Source organism: Corylus avellana, chromosome ca6, assembly GCF_901000735.1.
Source record: "Corylus avellana chromosome ca6, CavTom2PMs-1.0".
Lineage (NCBI taxonomy): Eukaryota > Viridiplantae > Streptophyta > Magnoliopsida > Fagales > Betulaceae > Corylus > Corylus avellana.
Genome location: NC_081546.1, coordinates 536,581 through 564,562, shown reverse-complemented (window position 1 = coordinate 564,562; position 27,982 = coordinate 536,581). Strand labels below are relative to the sequence as shown.

Sequence of the window (27,982 nt, the reverse complement as noted above, 5' to 3'; positions counted from 1 at the left end):
TTTAATAATTTAGTGATGATATTGCAGAATCCATTACAATTAGAGGAAATAAGTGAAGTTTTATATAGTTTTTAATTAGGTCATTGTGTGGGATGATTCTTCAATTAATTAAAAATTAGGTGGCATATCTCCTATACTATGAGAATTGAGATTCGTCGTACTCGTCACTCTTCGAGTGACACCCAACCTGCTGAAATTGAGCGCCATAACACGTGCACTATCATTTGATTCCACCCCCAAACAGACGAGCAAAGCGTCACCGAACCACATCAGCCTCAGGTAAACGGTAAACCCCCGGCGCTGCGCCTGTATTAAAATCCGTCCTCCACGCACCCGGTGTTGCGTAAGTAAATGCATTATCGAAAATGCCCCCGATCCCAGGGATCTGGATCCCTTGCGAGTGCGAGGTCTCAAAAGCATCTTTTCTTTCCTAAAGGCTAATTGTGTACTCTACGAATCGAATCCTACGCGCCAAAAAAACTCTCACACGCGCACACTCGCACAGATACGGATGGACACGGTCTCTCGTTTTTTATTTTTCTCCTTTAAAGCGGATTTCACAACGTCAACGACTCGGCCAAACTCAGAGTCAGAGAGAGAGAGAGAGAGATCGGAGAGTAGGAGTCGGGGAGAATCTGATCCCTCTGACACTCCTGCTTGGATTTCTCTGTTCTCTGATTTCGTCTTCAGCTCCTTCACTGCAATTCAGCAAAAATGAGCACAGTCGTGCAGGTTCATTGGCTTCTAACTGATTTTAATCAAGCTGTATTGTTTGTCCCAATTTTGTTTGGATTTGTAATGAGTATTCGGTAATGAGATTTTTTTTTTCTGCTTTTTTTCCGGTTAATTAGGGTTTTACCAAGTCGCTTGCCATGACTGTGCTCTCCGAGATCGGCGACAAGACGTTTTTCGCCGCCGCGGTTAGCATCTATTCCAAATTCATTGATCTTTGTCTTCTTTTTTGTTTTTGTTGATTTCGTAGTCACTTTTATTTATTCTTTTGGAATCTGATTTTTATTTTTTGCTTTAGTTACATATATGATTAAATTGTCTATTGTACAAGATTGTAAGTAACTCTAATTAGATTTTAGAGATTACTGTAATATACTGTTTCGTGAACACAAAGCTAGTCAGTTTATTTTAATTTATAAAGTCGCTGGCAAGAGAGGTATTGTGAATGAGAATTATGAAGCAGTACACTATGGAGCTAAGTACCCCTGATTGGTTGGGTGGGCTCAATAGAGCCCACTGCATGTGATGGCATGAGGATTAATATCATACTATTGATTCTTGGATGATCAATTTTTCTTCTATTGGTGAACACTTCACCTGGAAACTACCTCTCATGGCGGTTTTGTAGAAAAGTTGTATTCTGAGGTGATGTCTTGTGATTCTGCAACCCGTTCTGCTTGTCCTTTACTTGCAGCGAGGTCGCACTAATTATGATGCTTTTTGCTGGTAGAGTTCACAAATGAAGAAATGCAAAACAATTAGAAGATGCTTCATTTGCAAGGATATGTAATTTTAAAGCGTCTAAATTTTTGATGTAGATGTTTGCCATTTTAGTGGCAATCAATTTTGATGTTGAAGTTTGTACTCGTTAAGTGCCTATTCCTTTCCTGTTTGGTTAACTTCTGGGCCGAGTGTCATGTTGTTTGTAGATTTTTTCTTGAATTTCCTTTGATAGGGTACGTTGAGTGAAAAATGAAGTCTAGACTTCATGTTCCTTTGACATAAATGATGTAAACACAGCTGCACTTGTTCTAACATTATGATGTTTGTTTTAAGATCCTGGCTATGCGTCATCCTAGGAGACTTGTCTTGTTCGGTTGCCTTTCAGCTTTGATTGTAAGTGTGTTTCTTGCATCTGATACATTTATTTTTATTTGGTTTTAGTTCTGATATCTGATACACTTTTTAAGGCCTGACAGTGTTGGAAACATTTGTTGATTCTTAGGTGATGACTATTCTTTCTGTTCTTGTTGGCTGGGCTGCTCCAAATTTGGTTAGGATCCTGTCTTTGTAAAAATTGCTTGTCCTTGTGGATTAAATTTTTTGATGCTTGTAGAAAAGTTGATCCTGATGGTATAAAGGATATGTTTCATGTCTTATGTAGAATGTCAACCAATATTAGATAATTGGTGATATTTGCATCCATTATTTTTGATTGAAAATTGTATATTTTGAAAACTAATACAAGAATAGAAGATAATGGTCTACATCTGAAGTTTTTCTTTGCAGAGTTTTTTGGTGCTTTGAATTTAATATTTTTAACCCGTATAGCTGCAAGTAAACTTGATTTTTCTTCTGTTGGGCTAGTTTCTGAAAAGCTGCTTGGTATTAGTCTATTAGACTTGTCTTTTGTCATGATTAACAAGGGTCATATGTAACCGTTCTCCCTCATATATCATACAGATCTTAACCCATGGTGGCCATCATCAACACCTCATCATGCTGGAGGTGATATTCAGTTATGCCATCAGTTTGGTGATTATGCCATAATACTAGCATAATCAACCAGCTGACTGAGATGGTGTTGCCAAAAAACAGCCCAACGATTCCACAGTTGTTGCTGAAACATGAGGTGGCATTAGCTTCTGTTTCTTTGTGACTCCTTTAGGCTAATAAAGTTGTGATGTACATAAACCACAACAGTTGAGGGTATATAGTGTAGCCTGCAAGATCTTTAGTACAAAATTAGTGTTGTTATATGCTATAATTGATATTGGTGAACTTTTGAGTCTTCATTCATGTTGGTTGAACATTTTGATGTAGAACGTTAATTTAAGTTCAGTTGTTATGATTGATTGGTAGCATGTGGTCAAATGCATGTATCTTTTAAAGTAACGTGAAACTGGTCCTCATTCTATCCTTGTGTTACTTTTTTTGTTTTGTTTTAATATGTACATGAAAAATCTTAAATCATGCAGATATCTCGGAAATGGACTCATCACATAACAACATTGTTGTTCTTTGGGTTTGGCCTATGGTCTTTATGGGATGGATTTACAGAGGAAGGGTAATGGTTTGTTTCTTTCATTCATTCACTTGTTTGCTGCCTTTGCATGAATAAGAGATCTCATTTAAAATATTTATACTGGAGTCTAATCCTTGTTCACCACAGGGAGGCTGAGGAGTTGGCTGAAGTCGAAGCAAAATTGGTGGGTTTTCTTCTGTTAATTCACGCCTAATATTTAACTTGAGGCCTTTATTGACTTTACCTTTATGGTTTGATTAGGATGCTGATTGGAAGGCCGACACAGCAACCGCTAAAAAGAGTAGTAAGGTATGGCATATTTCAATCTTTTGCATTTGGCCTAAAATGATCTCCCCTTTCTCGCCTCCTCCGTGTTTTCTTTTTAGTGACTGCTGCTATGTGTTTCATTTTGGTAAAAAATGGTGACAATGTGATGAAATGTTCAGAAGATTCTGTACTCTTAACATGTTTGATTTGTCTTGGGACATTTTAATTTCGTCATTGTGGTGACTAACTGGTGCCTTTTTGACTTATAATCTGTAAGATGCATCATGCCTCATGTTTGAATAATTTGTAACATTTTTGTCTTTCCTCACAGGATGGTGATGATTTGAAAAAGCAGAAACGGCCATTTCTTTCACAATTCTTTTCGCCAATCTTTTTAAAGGTTATATTTTTTCTATGGATTATTAAATGCAAAACTAGCATGGCTAACTAACACCTTACCAGTTTCATCATGATCATACTGCAGGCATTTTCTATTACTTTTTTTGGTGAATGGGGTGACAAGAGCCAGGTAAGCATTGCCCAGGAAAGCATGTTGGGTGTGTTTGTGAATCATCATTACTTCATCAACAATATAGTACTGAGTCTAACTGTCTTTTCAGCTAGCTACCATTGGTTTGGCTGCAGATGAGAACCCATTTGGTGTTGTTCTTGGTGGAATTATGTAAGTTATGCCTATCTATCTGTCCATGTATCTATTGGAGCTTTGCTGATAGTTTGTTGTTTTAAACTCTTTCCAGTTGTATCATTTTTCTTCTATTATATCTATCCATGTAATTAGCTGTGTGTGTGTGTGTGCGTGCGCATATAGAAGATGTGCACATGTGATTTGCAATATCTACATCGTGCAGTGCCCCATCTGTTGTTTATGTTCTAGTGTCAAATGATTGAATTTCTTAGAAACTGGAATATTTTCAAACAATGTTTTAGAGAGGAAAAAAAATAAAAAATTCAGATGTTTAATCCTATCAGGCACACAGAGGGTCTGAATAATAGTATGCGATGTAAACTTTCCAAAATCATTCCTGGATTGGCCATATTTTATTCAAAGATATATGTTCATTATTCTGGTATGATATCTCAAAGACATTCTAAATACGGAGTGTCTGTGTTTGACATAATATAACATGATCATGGGTATGGGATATATGTCCAACACAATATGATGGATGGGTGTGGGATATATCTTTACATGCCTCTTTCTCTCGTATTTGCTTAACAAGTTGCTCCAGCAAGGTGAGGATCGTATTCCTAATTTTTTGTGTTAACAATAAGCCTTGTTTATTAGTTTGGACATTTCACTAAGGGGAGGAATGTCAAGCATCTTATGTTACTCATACATCCTTTTCGGCACTGGGGTATACAAGAAGAAAATTGAACTTTTGTATAATTGAGCTGTTTGTTAGTGTCTCGAGATATGGGGTGATTTAAATCTATGTATTTATTCTTAGTAAATCTAAGTGATGGTGTTTCCTTCTCTCAGAGGACAAGCATTGTGTACTACTGCGGCCGTCATTGGTGGAAAGAGCTTGGCATCTCAAATATCTGAGAAATTTGTAATTCTTGAACTTGAATCTGCTTATCTTTTCATACTATAGTCATGGTTGTGGCAAGCAATTTGTAAGATCCAAATTATATGTATATATATTTTTTGCAGGTTGCACTCTCAGGTGGAGTTCTTTTCATTGTTTTTGGGATTCAATCCTTCCTTTCTACAATTGAGTCATGACACTGACGATCTTGCTAATGGTTAGTAATATTCTTAATGCATTTACCTTACACATTTAGGTGCGAAATATGCCTAGATTGGTATGGTGGGAGAAAAGTTGCCCTTCCTAGCTTGGCCACATGGGAAAGAGAGAGAGAGAGAGAGACCTAATAGCATGGGGATGACAAGATCTTAACCATTTTATACCCCAAAACAGTTTAGGCTTTTGAAGCATTCTATTCTTCTTTCAACTTCGTGAAGGGGATTGAAAATTTGGTTTCATTGATCAAATTGTAGTCGTTGCTGTTTTGAGTCTTGGGAATTGAAGTTCAGTTTGAATCCTTATGGGATTTCTGTGACGCAATGTGCTTACAGAGGGATACTTTTGTTTGAGGTCTTATACAATGATCTTTTTCTTAAGATGAATAGTAAATTGTAGAAATTGTCGTACTTCTTAAGTAGATGATCATAGGGAGTTATGTGCCCTGTACTCTGCTATGAAAATTTCTATTTATTGTTATTTGTGTTGCAGGTAACATTCAAAGATTTTCTGCCAGTGGTTAGGGCAGCTGCTAAATGTCTCAGATTTATCCTTTGACGATTGTGATTTTTTTATGAAGCTACGGGCAGCAACATTTGTTATACTCTAGCCCTTGACAATGATATATCACTGGGATCTTTATGTATGATAATAAATCTTTCATATTTGGATACCTGGTATGAGTAGATTAAATATGAATTCTCTCTTTTAATTTTATGTTTACACTTCCTAAGTTGTTATATGAGTTTTCAACTATGCATACAATTTTGAGATTTGCTTGAAACAAAAAATAAAATAAAATTCAGGTAAAAGTACGGCTTTGTTCATTGAAAATGCAGTCGGATTATAATTTCGTCCTTAAATCATTATTGTTTCGTTTTTGTTTGTGAAATTGTAAAAATATCTTACGTTGCTGCATCTATGCAAGTAATGAATGTTGATACAACAAACATGTTTTGTTTGCATGTCGTTTTGAGCCACAGAGAATTATATTCGACAACCCTTTTCGTTCTATGCCAATATCCTTCTCTTCATCTTCTATTTTTATATTTCTTGTTTGCCCACGTGAATATCCTGCGCGTGTATTAAATGACAAGTATTTCCTGTAAGTTCATCTTGAATAAATGTTAAATCTTGTACAAGTATTTCCTGATCTTATACCATGTCAAAATGATAGCTGTTTTTGGGGTGTTTGTTGGGGTCCCTTCTCCCTCCTTTTTGTAGTTTTATTTTGTTTTAATGTACTGGTTATGTTGCTAAAAAAAAAAAAAAATGTTAAATGAAAGAGGATCTATTTTTCATGATAAAGATTTTGTTTTCTTGTATCCAACTGTGTATATAATATCATTTCATTGGATTAAAAAAAAACTGATTATCGGGAAACCCAAAAACATTGGATTCAGATCAAATGTTTAATAGACATTGGATTCCACCTCTTCCATGAGAGAAACTTTCTGTTAATAAGGAAAAGAAAACTCACTCAGGACAAAAGAGATATAACATAAAACAAAAACATGAATACCCATATGAGAAATGTTGAGTGGACCTACATATTCTTTTGAGCTTTTTTTCTGTCTGTTCGGTTCCTCAGAAACATCAGGAAAAAAGAAAGAAAGGAAAAATGCGTACTCATGTTTTGTCATTTGTTGTCATTTTTCTTATCGGAATTCAACTTACTTTCTCAAATGGGTATTCAGTTCCCCCAATTGACGACACCTGCAAAGAGCTTTCATAGAAAAAGAAAGAGAGGGAGTTAAAAGAATACATGTTGTTTTAACTCAAACGAAAGTTGTAAAATGGGGCGTCGTGTTGTTTAAATCTAGACCCTTAAAAATAAGATTAAAAACTACAACACATAAGCAGCAGACCCTACACCAACACGTGATAGCACTCTCTAGTGGCTTTCTCCTCCACTACGTGCGGTACTTCGTTGAAAATTTTTGGTCAGTTGGGTAATAAATGTTTGATGAGACTTTCTTCAGCATTTTTTGTAATGCAGTGCAAGTACTGTTCCAGTGTTCCCAATCCAATAAACTCAATAAGATTTGTGACATGAAACGAGTGTGTACAATAAAGGCCGATGGGCCACCCATCTGCCAACGTCAGTCTCCTCAAAAAGTTATTTTTTGTGGCCGCGAAGATATATTGTCTAATCGGATAGATTTCTCTAATAATTTTGATGTTTCCAATAATATATGTGAGTCTTTATAGTTCTTTGTTGAATTGCTAGCTTAGCTAATAATTCAACAAACTAGTGAGAATCCGAATCTTCTTCCATTAACCAGCCATTTGTTGTCGCTTTGAACCAACTTCGTTTGAAAATTGAACATTCATCATTACAAGCCCAACCCAAAGTATGTTAAACAAATACCCATACATGACACACCTAAGCTTTTTCTTCCCCGATTGAGCTGGACCCTGAAGCTTGAATTTGATTATCATTACTCAAAATAAAAAAAATTATCCTCAATCATCTTTCTTGGGTCGCATCGATCACTTTCCACAACCACTTATTTCTGTTTCTTTAAGAATCTTACTGGTAAATGAAAAGGGGTTGCATTAAAAAATAAGCATGCGTTTGTCCTAAGCTTTGTCTTTAGTTATTCTAAGTCACTTTGATTAAGGAGGATTTTGGCAGAGGAATTATGAGATCAGATATTTTGAATTTACTTTTGTTTAGTTTTTAATTTTACACTATTATGACTGTATTAGGGTATAAAAGTGCGTTTAACACTCAAAAAGTTTGTTTGAAGAAAAAGTAGTCGTTTGGTAAAAAAAAATTAAAAGTACTTTTAAAGGTCCAAAAAACCTAAAAATGACTAAAATGCACTTTTGATAAAAACTTAAAAATGAAACTTTTGCCAAAAAGTACTTTTTGACTTAAAAGTTGTATTCCTCAAATGCAATCTCAAACATGGTCATAAGGTGTTTGTGAGGTCCTTACCTCCCCCCTCTTTTTGTAGTTTTGTTTTCTATTAACATTATCGTTATCTTGCTTAAAAAAAAGTCTTTTTGAATGTCTGTATATTTTGAAGGATTTGGTAATATATAGTTTCGCGCTAATGCTTGTCAATCTTGTCACGTCATGTTATCTCAAGTGTTTAGCTGTGTAAGCTTTCTATAATTGCGAGATTATTACTTACATGGTGACCGAATTACAGTCAATTTAGATAACTAATGAGAAAGGGTCTTGATCATAGAGTTTGCCTGTCCAAATTGATACCGGCCCTGTTAGTCTTATACGGAAAGATGTTCTTTAACTATATGGAATCCAATATTAAAAATTTATAAATGAAGTATATATCAATGAATGTCCTTTTTCTTTTCATGTACTTTTCATCAACCAAACAAAAACTAGCCTTTTTAAAGTTGTAGTATCTTTCTCTTTTTCTTTTTCTTTGCTTTTACAAAAAGAATCTTTACACAGAAAACTTTTAGGTGTTCTTCCCATTCATCCCCAATTTGTTATTGACATCCCATGGAAATTGAGCTATGTTTTTCATATGGCATATAATGGATCATGGAGAATGGATATCTACTCTATTAATTCAACGTTAAAATGCTAATTAAATACACATCTTCTTCTTAACTTAAGCTTTTAGTACAATTAATAATTCAAAATAGTATGAAAGCAGATGTTGTGAATTTGATATCTGACTTCCACAATTTACCTCAATTTCAATTAAAATATTTCACGTGATATCTGGTTCGATAAAATGTTAATTAAATAAACATCTTCCTATTAATTTAAGCTTTTAGTACAATTACTAATTTAACATTCAATATTAAAAAGGTACATAGAGAAAGTCATCGGTAGAATGAGTTTTAGACTTTTAGTCAACTCAACAACATTTTCTATCCAATAACATAATCACCACAATTTATGTGTAGAAGCTGTATGTGGAGGCATCAGCAATTATATTCCGGAAGCCGCCAATTGTGGATGCCAACATGATGAAAAGTCCAACGTATATGGAAGCCTGAAATACAAAAACTTGTGTCAGTGAAAAATAAACAGTGATTGATCACCCAAAGAAGAAAGGAATGCTTAAATTTACCCAATTGATGAACCATTTGGTGCTAAATCTCTTTGGTTTCTTGATCACCAGCCACATGATACTGGGTAGCTGCAACAATGCTCATTTGAATTTACTCTTTCAGTAGTGCAGGGTGTAATTTAGTTAAAAAAGAAACAAAGTAAGAGGATTGAAGTGTACAAAATATGAAGTGGGAGCAAAACCGAATCCGCCAAAGAAACCAAGAAGATCCCCAAAGAAAGGGAAGGTGACTCCAACGAATAATGTAAATGCTGCAATATTTGAGGAACTTAATTAGTATTTTTCAATTAATGGAGTGTCTGAAAATAAAACAGTTAACCTCTCTGTACGTGTCTCTCTGTCTCTCTCAGATTCTGTTCCTGAAATGGCAATGGAGAACCTCACCTACGTAAGCAGATCGAGTGATGAGTCTGAGTAAAATTCCTGGTGGGAAATTCACCTTTTTCACCATCATCCTCTCCAGCAAAGCAAATACAGGCATAGCATAGACCTACAAAATCTTCTTCATTACATTATGCTGCACTTCTCATCTACTATATATGTATATGATCATATAAAACACCAAGAAGCATGAATTCGCACCTGGTAGCTGCCAATGACATGGATGACCACCATTAGGTTAGCAGAGGCAATGAGCCATGCAGGTTTCTGGAGATTCATTAGCACATTGTCATCAACATCTTGCCCGAAAGCCCAGTATCCAATAAGGGCCACCGGGAAATAGCATATTGCGTTGATAAAATAGGCTCCAAGTGCACCTTTCCACATGGGTACTTTTGAAGGCCTCTCAGGAGTTGATGGAATGGTGGCCTGAATTTCTAGTGCCACTGCATGCCCAGCAAATGCAAACGAGATCTGACCCAGTGCATTAAACACACGAAACATTGAATCGGCTGAGCTTGTTTTTTTGTATGCGTAGCTCACATTGCTTATCTGCCCTCTACTCAAGGAACCCACCCAAGCTATAGTTGAATAACTGCAATCAGAACCACCGAGTAAGATATATAATAATAATTTTTTTTTTTTTTTTTTTTAATAATGTTGAGTCACTCTAAAGCAGAGCCCTTCAAACCCACTTTTACAGAGTAAACTCCCGAATATTTGCATTCGCCTGCAAACCATAGATATTGCTTAAACACAAGGCTCTTCCATTCGAGCTGCCTGTGCGGGACCAAGATATATTTAATCTATAATCTTTCAATATTCAACATGGTTGTGTTCTACAGTAAATTGATTTACAAAGTAGCAGGAAATTTTAATAGAAAATTTGCTCTAGACCATGTATGTCTAGTGTTATGGATCACATGCATCTTTTTGCCGGCCACTCGATCTTTTCTTGGAGTGCTTCATGATTCGTTGCGCTTTGTTCTCCAAAAGTTCATAATTAACCTCTCTCTTTTGTAGCAAAGGTGATATTTTTATATCCTTGAAAGGTGATGAGGCTAGCAGAACGATAAGTACCAACTGAAGTAATAAGAAATTATAGACAGGAAGCATAAAGTGTCCATGTTAAGAGAAACTCTATTTTTAGTCCAAAAACTATGGCCGAAACAGTGGTTTCCTTATCTGGTATCTGAGTACTGTAGATGGTTGGATTTCAACTTCATAGATACTTCATAGGTCTGGGGAGGCATGATCTATGAGCTCATGTATACTGAAGGAGTTATAATCAGGTGGATTAATAAGCTGGCAAATTTTGCCTCAAAAATCTAGATTTAGATTAGATGCCTCTGAATGAAGCAAGGCCACAATAATCACTAAGTTATTCTATGAGGATTCAAAGCTTTGGCTAACAATTATTTTTAGTATAATTTTGGTAAGTTTACAACAATTTAAACAAACTTGGGTTGTGTTTACTTCAATTCTGAGGCAGAGGGGTTCCAAAGATTCTCAATCTATCATAAAACTTTCTTTCCCTTCAACTCTTTTTCTTTTTCTTTTTATCTTTGGGTGCTTATTTGGCTTAGAAAAGTAAAAAAATTACTTTCCCAGAAGTGGTTTAAGTCTGCTAGTAAAGACTGAAAGAAAAGTAGCTAGGTACCTTAGTGACATGACTGCTGCTGCTAGAGAAACACCGGCAACAGAATTGAAATTGGGAAGCTGAGACAGGAAGAAATGAATGGCGCCAAAGATCAAGATCCAGTAGGATTGCTTGAGCTGTGTGCAATTGGTGCAGGTAATCTCCATAAACTTCTTTAGGCACTTTCCTCCCGTGACCATATACACTATGTCACAGCCGACCTGGACGATAAGTTGCTGCGGAAGCACAATCCACGGCCCCAGTTTTGGGCCAAAGGCATGTCGGCCAAGGTCAATGTATCGGTCAAATCGAGTTCCTGGAACACATTCATGGAGTTGTATCATCTGCCACATTGTGTTCAAGGTCATGCACCATGATATCACCAAAACCATTGTCCCTGGACCCCTGAAAAACGACGTCGTCATATATTAATAAAAACAGAGTTGTTCTACACTACTAGTACTAGTTTTAGCCTCCATTGTTTCTACATAAAATGGTTTCAGCTAGCCGGCTGATTTTCGATCTTCGAAAATGTTTTACGTGAATTTCCTTAGCAGGCGGAAGATTATATATGTTGAGTTGAGTTCGAATATATATACCATCCTAAGTAGGCCATGGCATAAGGGAGGCTGAGCACTCCTGCACCAATCATGGCGGTGACAGTGTGAAAGGTTGAGTACCACCATTTGGCACGGCGAGAGGTGTCCTCCTCCTCTATCCATTTGCTGTCTGAATTAGCAACTTCCTGCAAGACAACAGTAAGGAGTCTAGTTAAGGAAATAACAAGGTGGGGGTGTGGATGTATCAAGGGTTGCTTACCTTTGGAGAAGAAGCTGAAACCATTTCTGCAATCAAAATTAAAGGACTCTCAGACCCTTTCAGTATGGGAGTTCCGTGATGATCTTCATGTATATGTAGTGGTTGGTGCCTCAGAGTGTGATGGAATAAAGTGAAAATTGGGAATTTTGAATTGCTTAGTCCCCCCACTTTTCCTCTTTTAAGGTCATTATCAAATAAAAGCAGTAATGGAGGATAAACTTAAGTGGGATCTAGATTCCTAGCAATCTTGGTAGTAAATGTGAGAGAGTTCTTATAAAACTCACGTGTTCAAGTAAGTGAGAGAATAGTCTAAAATTTACTTGAACAGGTATGCTTCATATTAACTCTCTCATATTTACTGTTTGAATTACTAATGAAATTTTCTTTCCCTGAAAGTGTCGGTTGTTGAAATAGCAAATTATTTGGCAACATGATATTAGCCTACTAGCCAATTATGTACAGTGTGATGACGTGAAGTATTGCCAAGCACTGTCTTCTTCTGTTGATATTGCATCTACCCATTAATCCTGGCTTTCTACATGGTAGTAATCTATAACATGTGAAGAATCATGTCATCGAGGGTTAGCTTTTGAGTCATTGTAATGAGGTTTTGTGAAAATACTCCACCTACTTGATTGTCAGGGAATAGGGGGGACATTGATGGCAATTTCATATTTCTGGACTAGAACCAATCATGGGGAATTTTGTTGGTTGATGAATTGGATCCCATCCTTTAATCATTACACTTGTAGCAGTAGCTTTATAGAAAAGGGCCATTAGTTTCAGGAATAATGATTAAAGTCAGGAAGCAGTTTTGTTATGTCAAAGTTGGTGGGGGTCTTATTCTTTCCCTCCGAAGTGTCCCCAGTGGCTTTGGAGGCCGAAAGGTGACTGGTTGGCACTGCATACCACAAAAATAAATATAGATAAATTATCATAATTTGCATAATCTTACATTGACATTGTCGTCAGATACACATCACATACAGTAAGCATGGATTCAAGTTAATTTAACACTCACCTACTTTCTTCCCTTGTTAATTTTCCATTTCTTATTGGCAGACCACTAGAATTCTTTTTGGTGGGAATTTGAGAGTTTACAAAACCTATCAAGCGTGCCATAGCTAAAGGGTTGGAGTTCATGGCTTTCCTGGTTCTTGTGGAATCTTCACCAAAAGTCTGCAGACCCTGCCTGAGCTCTTGCTACATTAGCCTGCCACATCATTTTTTTCTTCTCAATTTCAATAAATGGCGGTTTCCCAAAAGTGGAATTCCTGAGACAAGGCATTCTATGAAATATGATGTATGAGTATTTCATCGTTGATTCATTAACTCAATTCTTGTGATTGGACCATGAGATTGGTCCAAACTCTGAAGCTGATAGCTCAACAGTATAATTACCACAAACTATTTGTCACCATGAATAAATATATGATACATGAGTGTAATTTGTGGATCACTTCAAGAAAATCAACCATATTCACAGAAGAAAAGCATCTACTAAAATGAACTCGCACTGGTTTTTTCGACATAAGAACATCAGTTTCTATGTAACCCTGCAAGGTTTTTGTCTATAACTTACTCTAGTGCTCATAATAGCTTGATGAGATCCACTGTTCTTAGAGGTTCTATCTGATGGCTAATGAAATTTTGTAAATTAAATTAAAATACTACGTCCCAGACTAGTCGATGCTCTAATTAACTCATAAAGCCCCCTCCAGGCATGTTAGGCGCCCCTTGGGATGAAACTTGTCCCTGTGAAACTAGTTGTGACCTGCCTGGACCTTGAACATAACCTTGACCCATTCCTGTCCCAACCATTTGTTGCTGCTGTGGAAGTTGCTGTTGCTGTTGCTGCAGCTGCTGCAGTTGTGGAAGCTGCTGCTGCGGCTGAAGATGTGAGAGTGATTGCTGCTGTTGCAGTTGTGGAAGTTGTTGTTGCGGTTGCATCTGCGAGAGTGGTTGCTGCTGTTGCATTTGTGGAAGCTGCTGCTGCTGTTGCATTTGCGGAAGCTGCTGCTGTTGCTGCAGTTGCTGCTGTTGCTGCAGTTGCTGCTGTTGCTGCAGTTGTGGAAGCTGCTGCTGTTGCAGTTGAGGAAGTTGCTGTTGTTGCAGCTGCGGATGCTGTTGTTGTTGCAGCTGCTGATGTTGTTGCTGTTGCATTTGTTGTTGTTGTTGCTGTTGACTGGATATTTGTGGCTTAAACACAACCATATCCTGATTCCACAGATATTATGGCTTAATTAAATTGCAAAGTCTGAGTAATTCTACATGGTTGTTCCACAAACTTATTTTAAAGCCTCCACTCACTGGATTCAACATTAATGATTGAAAAAAGAAATGAAAAGGGAACCATTTGATGTAAAAGCAACTTACACATGCCAGAATTTTGCAGAAAAAAGGTCACTTGTTATTTTTCATGTTGCTTTCGATTTTGACAGAAATTTCAAATTTGTTGTTAATGTGAGAGCTCAGAGTAAGTGGCCATAAAAGAAAGATTTTCCTGATAGGTTATGCTGAACAAAATCTCTGCTGATTGATAATTGAAGTTCCCAAAAATCATACCCCAGGAAAAAGCATTCCAATCAAGCGGCAGGCTTTGTCAGAAACAGATAGCAGCAACGTCTGAGATGGCAGTTGAATGACTGCACACTAAAGAAAAGAAAATTGAAAAGTTCAACATTAAAGGATCCCAGCAAACATAAATGTATGGTTTCACATTACAAAATTGGAGACAATCTTGAGCTATTTAAAATTCAAATTGAACGGAAGACGCATCTAGGTAGGTGGTAAAGCCTCCCTAACATGGTTTGAACAGGCCTGGGTTAAAACCCCCTTATCCAGCCTAAATAAATAAATAGATAATTACGTAATTTTTCATTAAAGCATTTTTGCAGTATATGCTTTGTTACTAAAGTTACTAATTTCACAAGGTTCATTTGAGAGTGCCAAAGAATATGATCAGTTATCCTTTTCAGACTTCAGAATTTACAGATTTAATAAAAGGATTTGAGAATCTTGGAAGATTCTTATTAAATGTACATATGTGCACACACGAGTAATACTATAAGTCTTCCTAGAGTCCTCCTAGAGTCATCCTAAATGTGATATGACTTTTAAAATTACTAATAGATCAAAAGTAAATAAATCACATCTCAAATTCAATGGTAATTTTAAAAGCCACATCACATTTGGGATGATTCTAAGAAGACTTATAGCATTACTCGTGCACACACATAATTTTGGGAATTGACATGCTTCAAACGCTAATAGTTAAAAAAGTTCAAATGACACGAGGGTTTAACCCCTTGGTTTTCCTCTTTGGGGAAACTTTACAGCAACTCAAATTAATTCTGACACCAGATTAACTGCAGAATGTATATCTAATAGCAGATTTGACAAAGCTCAGTGTCAACTTACATGTCTCCTAATTAACTGACTGGATAAACAGACAGCCAAACAAAAGGAAGCAAGAAACATGTCAATATAGTTCAAGGACACTTCTTCAGCTCTACTTGTTTTACACAGTTAAATAACACCGAGGTGATTTCTATCATGAGTAGTCAGTTGATGTCACACACTAAACACTAAGCCATGACAGCTATAAGATTGTTATAGATAGAAACATCTTTAGCAAACAAGTATACTAGACAAGACTTGAAGAACAACCTAGGTGTTTTATAGGTGTATCTTCCAGTCACTACTATTATTATTGTTACTTTTTGGGGTCTGGGCCACTTGGGCCATAGAGTACCCAAAGGAAGGTGACAGTCTCCCATCCTTGGTGAAGGCAGGATTTGATGCAAGGTCTCTGTGGGATATCATGAAAAAGCCGTGAAAAAATTAGGGTTCGATTGGTAAAACTTTTTCGATGGCATTTTTTACTTTTTACTTGTGACGTGATAGAAAGGTGAGAACAGTTTTTGGTGTTTTGCGAGCATTTTATGTTTGGAGTTGTTTGTTAATGCTTTTGCTTTTTAGAAAAACAAAAAGCTGTCCTAAAAAATGTTACCAAACGAGCCCTAAGTTTTCTTGTCTTAAGAATCTATGTTATCTTTCTCCTAGTAAAGAGATTAAACTGAAATGTGTTACAATGCGTAGCAAGATAGAAAACCACGGGTATATTTGTTAATGGTTTCGAAAAGTGTTTCTTGTGCTTTGATTTGAAAAGGTTTTCAGTTTTGATGTGATATAAAGCAGAGATCTGCTTTTGGTGGGGTCCACATCTAAGGAAATTTTTTTTGCGGGGTCCACTTAAAGAAAATTGTTTCGCAAACTTTTTTATAAGTGTTTAGTGTTTTCAAAGAAAAATACTAAATATGCTTATTATAAGAAAACACAAGAAGGAGTGGAGCTGACTTCTTACTTACACTTTTTTTTTTTTTTCAATAAAAAAAAAGAGTGGCTCTTAGTGAGGAGAGAGGTGGTCGCATAATCACCCATATTCGGTTGAAGTGGTTGTGTGGCCACCCCCTAGCCAAACATTCACCCCTATCCTATAATGGTGGTCGTGCAACAACCTCTGACTAATTGAGAGGTGGCCACACTACCACCCCTATCTAGTTTGGTGGCTGCACAACTCCCCTCTCCTTTGTTGGAGCCTCTTTCTCTCTTTTTAATATTTTCATAAATAATATGTCAGCCCCTATACCCCTATACCTGAAAAATTAAGCACTTATTTTCTTTAAATATTCCTACAATGTGTGAAAAGTTTTCTAAAAAATGTGTTGTTTTTTGAAAAGTGTTTTGTGTTTTGAAAAGTGAATTGTTTGTTTAATGTTTTGAGAAAATTGTTTTTGGTTTTAAAAGGAAAAATACTTTTTGAAACCATTACCAAACATAGCCCATATATCCGCTATGTGACAGTCATCTTACTTCTCTTGTTCATCCATCTGCCCTAAGGCTAACATAGCCAAGACACTACCTCTAAGTGTTGGGCATTTTCTAAAGGAAATTGATGGGAGAGAAGGGGGAAAGCTCATCTGGACTATAATCACCATTAAGCCTGCTATATATTTGCCCATAAAAGTCTGTTAAATGCCTAGTCGACTTCCTCAACAAATTCCCAATTTCTATACCAACTTATAGTGGATCCCCATTATAGCATCATATTTCACCTGAATTCCTACTGACCCACACCCAGGTAGATGCACAAATATGATAACAAAGAAATCTCTAGATCCACACAAGATAATACTGCTGAACAACAGAGGAAAAATAATTTAATACATTTACTCATATATTGTTTGAGGGCATAATAGGAAGATACTATATATAACACATAATTCAGCACTCATATTTTGACAAGAACAAACTCAACCGGTTCAAACTAGAAAATTGGCATAGACTTATCCAAGAAAGAACACTTCCACCACCACACCACCCCCCCCCCAACAAACAAAAATAGAAGACTTAAAAACTTACTAGCTTCTTTTCTTGCAGTTGTCCAAGAAACCCATGCTGATTCATTGCACGGAAAACTAGAAAGTCTGCCTTTCCCACATATTGCCTAATATTCAACACAATGAAGTTAACAAGCTAAAAAATATAACAAATCCAGACAGATAAATGAACAAAGATGCAAACATAAGTAGACAAATTGAATTTTTTTCACTAAGAAGAAATTACCTATTATTCATGTGGTCCTGAGATATAAGCCGAACTATTTGCATTGTTGGCGGCCAGTTTGCAGCAAGCCTGAAAAACACAGGAAATATACATCCCAGTAAACATAGATTAGTCTTACAGGGACTTCTAAACAAGGAATCCAAAACTTTCCAGCCAAAATAAATTTTCTTTTCGAATTATGTCAGGGTATTGAAAAAAGATTAGAAGTTTTTTGGCATCACCCAATCATCCACCTTAATCATGACTAGAAATACTAGATAATGCATTTACAGGTGTTAGCAAAATATCAAAGCCTACGATAAGTAGTATACACTACTTCTAAATGCAAACAATATAATTGAGACTAATAAGCTCTCTCTGAAAATATCATCATTTCTGTGTGATGAGCACAAAATTTATAGATTAATAAATTAAAGAATAGTCTTCTACTGACCATAAATCAAATAATTTATTTCTAGTAAGGGAGTTAAAAGGCAAGTAGCATTAGAGACACTTTAATGAACGTTTCTTTTTGAGTTTAGTCTAAAATAAAGATTGATTTTAATGTCTTTAACTTTAATGACACTGTGTGACTGCAACTTTAAGAATTTCAAGACTTTTTTGGCAGAAATAATATGATACTTCTTGGACTTACGTTTCAGAAGATGTAGCACTCCTGTAACCCTGTCACAAAGAATTGAATTATAAGGTTTATGAATCTTATAAGATAACATAGAATCCCAACAGATTAGAGCAAATGTAAAAAATGAAAAAAGATTTTTTTGAAAAAGCCTTATATTTGCATAAATTTTTATTAGGCGCTTGAAAACATTATACATTACAACAATTGCCAAAAAACATGTTCCTCAATATTTAACGAAAAATTATGAAGTGCTTCAAACATACTTCCAGTCTGGTGATAAAGACCGGCTGTCCTTGTCTCTGCCCAGATAAATTTCCCTGCAAGTTCATTGTTTAAAAAAATTATTGATTACACCATATTACATTATGAAGAGACTTCCACAAGTCATGGTTTAAAAGGATAAGTTTGAAACCTTCCCCCAATGTTTGCATTGAATTGGACTCCACAGTTACAAACAACAAATTATAAAAAAATAATCACAAATCACAAGGCATAGATGATGTAGCTGATATATTTTTCTTTTGTTTCCTCAACCAAAGCACAAGAGAAAGAGCTGTGTAAATACATAATATTGCAAACTAGGATATATTATCTTGCAATTGATAATACCATTTAATAATATTTCAGAGTGTACTAAGTAAGGAAAAGGGGGTTTTGATTTTTTTGACTTGGTGAGAAACAAGAAGGAAATTTATTGACCTAAAAACTTTTATAGCATTACAGTAACTTAGGCGGAGGCGTTCAAGGGGAAAAGAATATATAAGGGTGTTTTGACCTTCTCAACTTTATGGCAGGAGATGGGATATTTTAGTGGAAATACTTAAACTATCCTCTCTGTTCTATTGGCTTGGATGGGAAAAGAGAATGATAATTTTTATTTTTTTTGGAAAACAATGAGACTCCATCTCTAAAAAAGCTAAAATTTCAAGGATATTACGCTAATTTTAAAAAAAATGGCACATTTTGGTCGTTTTATTCAAGAACAGAAATAGATCAAGGAGGCACTGATCTCAGATCCGTTCACATCCATGTTAGTCAATTCCTGATATCTCCCAAAAAAAAAAAAAAAAAAAAAAAGAAAAACTAAGCAATTAACACAATCATGTATTGCAGATAAATGATGCCTATGAGAGTGAAATTTTAAAAACTTAACCACATGCAATTCGAAAATTTTAATCTCAATCTTTTCCAAAGACATACTCTAGACTTACCTCCCAGACTTTCACATATTTGGATTGTGCTGATTGCAAAGCACCTGATGTTTGTTGTGACAAAGGCATATTAGCTGCTGAATTGTTGTTTACACCAATTGACTGCATCCCTGATTGTACTTGTTGAGGCATTCCTGGAGTAGGAATCATTGTTCCATTTCCAGAAGAAACAACTGATGGCCCAAGGCCACTCATCATGTTTTGGTTCATGCCAATTCCACTTTGGGCCATTTGTGCTCCTGAAAGATTCCCTTGGCTCATGCCAGGCACTGATTGACCCATACTAACACCTCCTTGGAGATTACCATTACCCATTGGTTGAGAGATCCCAAGGTTAGAATTTCCGGAGACATTAGAAGTTGCTGAAGTGAAAGAACCAAGACCAGAGTTTTGTGCAACCTGTCCAGTCCCTGTAAGAGCCCCAGACCCACTTATTGATGTATTACCAGATTGTCCAGATGAAAATACATTTTGAGAAGCAGGCACGGAAGATGCCATTCCACTGGATATCATATTTGACATATGCATGGATATAGGAGTTTGACCCATTGGTTGAAGTCCTATAGAGGATCCTCCAGTTAGGGCTGCAGAGTTCATTACTTGTCGTGCTTGAGAGAGGTTGTTCAGAATGTTCACATTTGCTGGAGCAGGACCAACAGGACGTACAGATTGTGGTACACTGCTCACTATAGGCTTCAAATCTTGCATATTGTCATTATTTGTGATCATTTCTTGAGATGCAGAAGATGGTGAAGAAGTTTGTAAGCTTGGGACTGCTTGAGAAGCAGCTCGTGCAACAGATGGAATATGAAAAAAAGCAGGATCAGGTGCCATGGAAGGTACAGTGCTTGGCTCCTGAAGAAATACATTATGAATTCATGACAATCTGCATAACTATAATAGGAACAGCAAATTAAAGTGAAGGACACACTCTTCTTACAATTTTCACAGTAGCAGGAGGAACATTTCCAACAGATATCGGTTGCCTGTTCATGAGAGATCCATTCGCTGAAATCAAGAAGGGAAAAGTAAGTCCGCTACCAAGCAGGATATGAAGCAAGAATTAACCATTACTCGTGATTAGCCTACCAAACTATTAGCCAAAATGTCTTGGGCATATACCTGCCATTTGAACTGTGGCTAAAATTCACAATCTACCAAAAAACAGCTAAAAGTTTAGGGATTACAGTTAATAATAGTACAAACTTCTTGCACAAACACAATTTTCTACCAGGAAAATTGCTATGTGTTTCATTTTTTAAACCGAATCATGCAAATAGTGTTACTTTTTTAAATTTTGCCACTAATGAACGAGTCTTACTCAGTCTGGTACTTCAAATTGGTCCTCCAATACCAATAGGGAAATAATAACATACTATAAGAATCAGAAGTCACTACAACTACAAAACCTAGAACTGCTTCCTCTATAATGCAAATATGATAGAACTTATCACCCATAATTACAAATCCGAGTCTTATTGTGATCAATTTGTAGACTAAAAATTCCAGCTTACTAGCACATAGGTGGAATAGATACCATATGAAGAAAACCTTGATTAATCTATTTTTGTTTTCTTTCTAACACAAAACTAGTTGGAACTTGGCAACTGCATGTGATGGGAGAAGGGATGCGCAGGTTTAAGTGCATAAACAACCTGATGAAATAGAAGTTGGAGGCGGCCCTGTCACTGAAGTAACAGAAGACATGTCCATTTTTACAGGACTCTGATTTGAAGGCAAACTTGTAATTCCAGAACGACTTAAAACAGCTCGGGCCTCCATAAAATTCTCCGAGATAAGAACAAGAAACTGAGGGTTTTTGACATTGTCAACTGCTGGATCTGCTGCTCGGGGATTGCGCTTTCCCTGAATTAACAAATTAATGTAGTAAGTAACATGCCCAGCTTCCAGTGAGCAAAAATGTTTCAGTGCTTCCCTCTCTTTTTCACCAAAAAATAAAGCACAGTGTAGATTGTAGCCTACTATGTAGGTTAAGCTGATTTATAGATTCAGTCGGTGTTTTTATTTAGACAAGCATCACCTAACAAACATACACTAAATGTTTTGGTACAAACCAAGGGTAGGCAGATAAATAAAAAATTGCACTAAACTCGAGATCGTAATTGGTGAACAGTGAGAAGTTCAGCTGAGGTGCTGACTGGCCTAGGTATAAACTTTTGGCAACCTCAAAGCAGAAAACAACAATAAGATAAGAAATTGAATAGAACTATCATCGTTACCGCATTGTATATTGCTCTAATTTTAGGAAGTTGTTTTGGACAAACGACTGACAGAGAAACAGAGCACTGCATGGAAAAATAAAGATCAGTTACTTCAAGATGTGCAACCTTCATTTAAAAAAATAAAAAAATAAAAAATAAAAAAGAAGAAGAAGAAGCAAACAACTACTAATAAATTAGGATAGGAGTGCTAAAAGGTACATGAACAAATGATTTAGCAACTGTCTCGGCATCAGATGAACGGCTTTCTGTTTGTTCTTCCATATTTTCACTCTTGTCCAAATTTTGCACCTGCGGCCGATAAACTGGTGTGGGCAAGGGATAAGGGTTACTAGCAGCAACAAGAATGCAATGCCTTTGAGCATCCAAGTTTTGCTGGGTTTTGTTTCCATTTGGCGGAATAGGGAACATCTGAAAAAAGCATCAAAAGAAATTGTCGATATCCAATTCAAGGGTGTGCATAAGAAACTGTGACAATACAAAGCAAATTTTTAACTTTTATTCGGAGATTACAAGGCATATTCTTTGCAATTTGGATTTTGCATCTAAACCAAATTGTGTGCATCTTTATGGTCATGGACCAATAGTTATCTAACAAATTGTGTGCATCTTTATCTAACAAAGCATGTGACCTTTGATGGAGCAAAGTGGTGAAAAGATTGATGTAGACAGCACCTAATAGCCTTGCTTTCATTTTTAGGCTTTTTTGTTTTAAGAAGAATGATCATGACAACAGGATGAAGAGAACGTTATAATCACTTTCAAGATGCACAAAAGTCTCTCATTCATGCATAAGTACAAATTGAGTCATGAAAAGTACTTTTTTTTTTTTTATATATAAGTAATCGAAATATCATTAAAAGTGTAAGGCGACCTCAGGTACACTGGATGAAAAGTACTAACAATTATAAATAGTAAACTTGTCAATGCCTCCAGCTGTCTAATAGCAAGTGCCAACAAGTGATGAGAGTTTTAAGCAACAACCTAATATTGAAGCAATGAAATCACAATAACGCAATCACAAAATCTACCAGGTGTCGGTTACAATCATCATCAATAAACCTAGCAGCAGCTTCTTGGTAGACCTGGAGGAAGTCAGAAAAATCTAGAACCGATTCTCTTCCTTTTCTATGGCAAACAATAAGTTTTCAAGCTCCATGGAAACCTAAACCAGGGCCTCTGCCACATTTTACCATCAAACCATGTGGCATCTCTGGCAATAGACTCAGAGCATGCCTGGAGCGTGTATGACTTTAAGCCCATTGCTTAAAAAATTTACAATTAAAATTCTGTAGAAAAGCAGAGACATATATAAAAAGGGACAACCATATAATGGCTAAATGCAACTGAAAATATGGAAGTGGAAAAAAAAGTTAAGACAATCCAGTGCACACCATCAGAGCTTCAGCAAGCCCTTCTGCAATTGCAGCATCATTGAAACCACCGCCAGCAAAGGGTATAGCTGAAAGCCACTGTAAGAAAATATCAACATCTCTTGTCCAGCCAGTCCGTTGTACTAGGCAACCTGCATGAAGGGAGGTGAAATATACACTTTGCAACTGACATGTAAACACAGAAGTTCCTGCATATTGTAAGCTTGGTGCAATCTAAGCTTCATAACATTTTAACAAAAAAATCTTCATTTACTAGTGAAAATTTGAATAAAAAAAAAGGGAAATTAAATTTAAGAACCTACCATAGGTTACTCAGCTTCAATATAAAATCAAAGGATTTATGAAAAAAAGGGGAAAATATATTGTGGCCCCTGAACTACCACCACTTTTTCACTTGCACCACCAAACTTCAAAAACTGGCATTTGGGTACCTTAAACAACCACTCCTATATAACAAGGCCATTCCTTTAGCAAGAACTGTTAAAATGAATGGAAAAGTGGTCATGTTAGCATCTTTCTTCACAAAATACCCCAAATTTTATTATAAAATACTGTAATTGCCCTTGAAAACAAATTACCCTTATAATTAATGAAAAAAAAAATTTGAAAAAAAAAAATTATTAAAAAAACCAATTAAAAACAAGGGGTTGCCAAACCACCATAAAATTTTTTTTTTTGGAGGGTGGTCGAACCACCCCCTCAGTCTGTGGGTCGGGGGTGGTTCAGCCATCACACCTACCTTTTTCATTTGGGGTGGCCGAATCACCACATGTTCAGCCTAGTTCGACCACACTTTAAATTTTTTGGGTCTTTTTATTTTTTGTTTACTTTTTTCTTTTAGTTTTACTTTTTCGGTTTAAATTTACGGCGTTTTTAGGAAGAAAGACACCAACGTGGTCACATGACACACATATGACCGCTTTCCATCCATTTTAACCATTTTTCTTAACGGAGTTACTATTTTGTAACAGAGTGGTAGTGGAGGAAACCAGGGGCTGGTTGGTAGTAATATAGCCTCGTGTTTTATTCTTCAAAGAAGATGTGTTTTCAACATTAAGGTGCACAAAATATTAACCAAAATATAATTTGCATAAGATAGATTAAGAAGAATGAGAAAAATACATACCACAATAAGATCCATGGGTATAAAAAGTGACCAGGGAAAGCTCAGTATGAGAAGTAGAGGGCTTCTGTATTTCAAAAAGTAAATAAACACGTCAGCATGAAGAAAGAATAATTAAAAAGATTTAAATCCAAAGCTTGCAGAAAAATTTTAAACACTTTCTGCAACTGAGATCTCAAACTAGCTAACAAGAAAATAGAACAATAGCAGTTTAAAGTTTAAAGTTCATATTGGAACAGATGCATCTTCTCATGCTTGAACAAAAAGATATATCCATACAAGGACATTATCATGTGCTTGATTTGTTCCTGATTTTGGAAGTCCAGTGTGCTTGATTTGTTCCAAGGAATTAGATGAATAATTGGCATACGCCTTTCTGATCAGGTGTCATAAGCAGAGATTATAACTTTAATTCCTAGTTTGGTAGAAAGAGTTCTCAATGCAAGAAACAGATTTTAATTAAATTTTAATAACTGCATCATCGCAAACAGAGGAATACCTGTCCATTCAACTCATTTCCACAGAAGCACCTACATTTGTAACACAAAATATCAGAACTCGCATATGATATTAAACATAATGTCATCCAAGTAATTATTTTTTAGTTAAATGATACCTAAATAATTGGAAATAAGAGTGCACACACAGACTTATGTACATGTGCATAAATTCATGCATGCCTTTAAGTTCCATCACACGTAGGTAAAGTAGTCAACATTGTTAAGCTTACCAAGATCAATGTTGATGCATAGAAGCTATAACAGCTGGCATCTATCAGACTTTTACAATTCTTAAGCATGACAATAGAGCTAATAATGAGAAGAAAGCAATTATAAGTGAGAATGAAGATGATAAAATTCATCAGCTACACCATCATAATGAGGGTAATTTCAACTGTGCCAGTATTTAAGGTAAAATATTGACTTCAAGCTACTGCCTGCCAAACTGCTATAAGGTGACTAAAAGAAAATAGAGAACCATAACCAAGGTAAAGTGCGCACCATTGCACACATGCAAATGCTTCCAGAACTCTAAAAGCCTTTGAGTCAAAATAAACAAATGTGGTCTCCAATTTTCTCCTAAAATCACTCCACCAGCCACATCAAGAAAGTGGTTAACATGGCCAATCCCTTTGAGTATGAAGCCTAATTAATACTTCGTAACCTTTTCTCCTCAGTTTACTATTTCAACAAAAGGGACACCTTCACCAATGACAAAGCATAAGAGTCCCCCTTTATTTCATCATAGACACCACTTTACACTTCTTCACGCAACTGCCGTTCTTAGCCTTCTCATGATCATGTGAATGATGCAGTCTACCAACAAATGCATCATCCATCATAAAATACAAATCATTCAGCAGAAAACCATACAGTCCTACAGCCTTCTTTGTCCTCATCCCACTTAGAGTTTTACAACTTCTGTTTTACCCAGGATCCTGGCAATCTCTAATCCCACCCAGAATGTTTCACTTTAAAACTTTCCATGCGCTGGAATTAGCAGCCTTTACCCCAAGTATTCACTATTGGCCTTGTAGGGCAAAGTATGGCCCATCAAGGTTTGAGAAAATATTACAATTGAACCTTAGCCAGACATTAACCCTCAAAAGGTTGATACAACCTTCCCTTGAGGCCAATAGATGGCTAAGAGACCTATTCTTGACCTTGGCCAGCTGTTGGCAAGTAGGAAAACTTAGCCATTAGTCTTACAGTAGTCTGCACCAACAATGTACAAAAAGGGAGCCATAGCTGCAGTCCCTTTGACACTGGAAATCAGTTTCTCAGCCATAAGATCACTCTTTGCCAAGTGGTTTAATTTGGGTTCCTCTTTTCAGGTCCTCTTAGTAACTTAGTGCTTGCCTGTAGGTCTCATTGACAACCTCATGTCCATGTTCTCTAATTATTGATGCAATTAGGGAAAATGCAAACCCTTGTCTCTATTTTTCTCTACTTATTGACATGTCGAGGGGAAATGCAAACCTTACTTGCTAAGCTATGTACATTAACCACCCATCATTGACAACATTTAGAAAATGAGAGATAGATCGTTGAAGTACAAATAATGAGAGCAGATATGAGGATGCCACTTTCAAGGACGGTATTTTAGGTAGAGGCTCACTCCTGCCACTCAACTGCAACGTTTCCTGCCTTCTGATTAATGGAAAAGATAGAGTCTTTCGTTTAGTTTGGCTGTTCAAACTTACAGCTTAATCAATGGACTTACGCCCCTTTGAGCTTTCTAATAAGATTGAATTATTTATTAAAAAAACATATAACATTTAACTACTTTCTTAATCACAGCCACGACTAACAATAACTCAAAATTCAAAAAGCAGTTCCATTGTTGGTCAAGCCAGATTCAAACTCCAGCAGTTCCATAAAAGCAGTAAGGCTGCATTTGGTTGCAGAGAATGGGATATTTAACTCCACTTTCAGCTTCCCAAGCCAATGGATTCAAAATTAAAACCAAAATTCTACGGAACCCAACTCCACCAAAACTACTTACAAAAAAAAAATTCACCAAATCCAAAGCAAAATACTCAAAAACCATAAACTGAAATTTAGAAACTGAACTCCAATTTTGCGATATCAAACGCATCGTAAGGCCAACTATCAGATCAAACAAACCAATTTCATTCCCTACGTGAATTGCAAAACTTCCATCATAAATAAACTACGCAATATTGCAAATTAAAACCCTCAAAACCGATTAAAAGCCATAAATTTTAATTAAGCACAAGCAAAAATAAAATAAATGGGAGCGAGGCAATCAGACCTAATGATCTTTTCAAGGTAATCAGAAACAACGGTCTGCCAGAAGGGGCCCATAGCCGCAGTGCCTTCAACGGCCACGATCAGCTGCTTCTCCGCCATCGCGTCGCTCGCGATTGGAGGATGTGACTAATCTTGATATCGTGCAAAACCCGATGCTCTTAATCTGACTCTGCTTCTCTCCAGCTACATGGTAACGCTTATGATAATCTTGATTCTTGATTATCAACTGGGTTCTTCTGAACTCTTACTCAAAGGAATACCATTTCATTTAAAAATGCAAATATATAAATTATGTCACTGCTGACATTTTTTTTTTATAAATTAAATAATGTGCATCATTTTATGGACCGACTTTAAATCATGGCTATAAAATCAAATGAAATGGAGATACCCTTATTAAACTCAGATGCTGTCATCTAATAGCATTTACCAGCATAGTATATTTTTAATAATAATCTTAAAATACATACTATATATTTCAAATGAAATAGAGATATCATCGCCCAACTTAGATACCGACTTCTAATAGCATTTACCACCATCAGTAAATTTTATTTTTTCATTTAATTGATGGACAAAGTTTTCTCAAATTTATTCAATTTATTAAATTGGAGTAATTTAAAAGAGTAATACTATATATTACTTCTTATTTCCCGTTTATCCCAAAACATATGTTGCGTGACTTCCAATAAAAAAAATTAATTTTTATTCACAAAATGTTTTGAAGGATCATGTCATATAATTGGGTGGTATAGTCAATTAATGAGTAATTGATACTATATAATTACTAATTAGGACAATAAAAATGCGAGAATGAGAAAAATATTAAACCAGAACATTTTCACAGGAGTTTCCCAAGAAATTCCGCTAGCACGTTAGAATGTCCGCCGGTCTCCAATATTCTCCTTAAGAAAAGTTCCAGGAATTTCAGGGAAATTCCTTACCAATTCCCTCGAGATTCTCTTTAATGTGTGACAAATCATAAAACCGATTTCTAATAGCTGGCCAAGGAAGGGGTTGACATCCCATGCAATACTTAATTAAGATATTGTATGAATTGCAATATGTTTAATCGGGACTCCC

At 36.1% G+C, this 27,982-nt stretch overlaps 3 protein-coding genes across 3 annotated transcripts; 1 reads left to right on the top strand and 2 right to left on the bottom strand.

The window, feature by feature from the left end:
- Nucleotides 1-232: 232 nt before the first annotated feature.
- Nucleotides 233-5,727, top strand: LOC132184999 (GDT1-like protein 4). The gene is made up of 13 exons (XM_059598806.1): nt 233-732; nt 852-920; nt 1,789-1,848; nt 1,958-2,005; nt 2,931-3,019; nt 3,125-3,161; nt 3,239-3,286; nt 3,576-3,644; nt 3,729-3,773; nt 3,865-3,926; nt 4,746-4,818; nt 4,920-5,011; nt 5,503-5,727. Exons 1-12 carry the CDS (start codon nt 715-717, stop codon nt 4,989-4,991), a joined length of 690 nt encoding a protein of 229 aa, XP_059454789.1. The 5' UTR covers nt 233-714; the 3' UTR covers nt 4,992-5,011; nt 5,503-5,727.
- Nucleotides 5,728-8,709: 2,982 nt separating this feature from the next.
- Nucleotides 8,710-12,053, bottom strand: LOC132184445 (lysine histidine transporter-like 6). The gene is made up of 8 exons (XM_059598086.1): nt 11,908-12,053; nt 11,688-11,833; nt 11,110-11,493; nt 9,651-10,044; nt 9,453-9,558; nt 9,228-9,319; nt 9,069-9,137; nt 8,710-8,990 (listed from the first exon to the last, which is right to left on the bottom strand). Exons 1-8 carry the CDS (start codon nt 11,929-11,931, stop codon nt 8,892-8,894), a joined length of 1,314 nt encoding a protein of 437 aa, XP_059454069.1. The 5' UTR covers nt 11,932-12,053; the 3' UTR covers nt 8,710-8,891.
- A 1,235-nt stretch (nt 12,054-13,288) lies between these two features.
- Nucleotides 13,289-27,167, bottom strand: LOC132183812 (mediator of RNA polymerase II transcription subunit 25). The gene is made up of 15 exons (XM_059597247.1): nt 26,901-27,167; nt 24,625-24,655; nt 24,129-24,192; nt 23,003-23,133; nt 21,810-22,019; nt 21,609-21,674; nt 21,024-21,234; nt 20,309-20,376; nt 19,369-20,223; nt 18,421-18,474; nt 18,170-18,198; nt 17,536-17,604; nt 17,332-17,416; nt 14,473-14,559; nt 13,289-14,124 (listed from the first exon to the last, which is right to left on the bottom strand). Exons 1-15 carry the CDS (start codon nt 26,996-26,998, stop codon nt 13,606-13,608), a joined length of 2,577 nt encoding a protein of 858 aa, XP_059453230.1. The 5' UTR covers nt 26,999-27,167; the 3' UTR covers nt 13,289-13,605.
- Nucleotides 27,168-27,982: the final 815 nt, after the last annotated feature.

Bases quoted from the DNA above. Each gene is read 5' to 3' on its own strand.
- LOC132184999 (XM_059598806.1), top strand. The intron at 921-1,788 runs GTTAGCATCTAT...GTTTGTTTTAAG, and splicing joins AGACGTTTTTCGCCGCCGCG to ATCCTGGCTATGCGTCATCC. The intron at 3,927-4,745 runs GTAAGTTATGCC...TCCTTCTCTCAG, and splicing joins GTTGTTCTTGGTGGAATTAT to AGGACAAGCATTGTGTACTA.
- LOC132184445 (XM_059598086.1), bottom strand. From the start codon at position 11,931: ATGGTTTCAGCTTCTTCTCCAAAG. The intron at 11,834-11,907 runs GTAAGCAACCCT...GTTGTCTTGCAG, and splicing joins TTTCAGCTTCTTCTCCAAAG to GAAGTTGCTAATTCAGACAG. The intron at 8,991-9,068 runs GTAAATTTAAGC...TTTGTATTTCAG, and splicing joins CCAAATGGTTCATCAATTGG to GCTTCCATATACGTTGGACT.
- LOC132183812 (XM_059597247.1), bottom strand. From the start codon at position 26,998: ATGGCGGAGAAGCAGCTGATCGTGGCCGTTGAAGGCACTGCGGCTATG. The intron at 17,605-18,169 runs GTAAGTCCAAGA...TGTGTTTTTCAG, and splicing joins AGTGCTACATCTTCTGAAAC to GCTTGCTGCAAACTGGCCGC. The intron at 14,560-17,331 runs GTAAGTTTTTAA...TCTTTTCTTTAG, and splicing joins AACTGCAAGAAAAGAAGCTA to TGTGCAGTCATTCAACTGCC.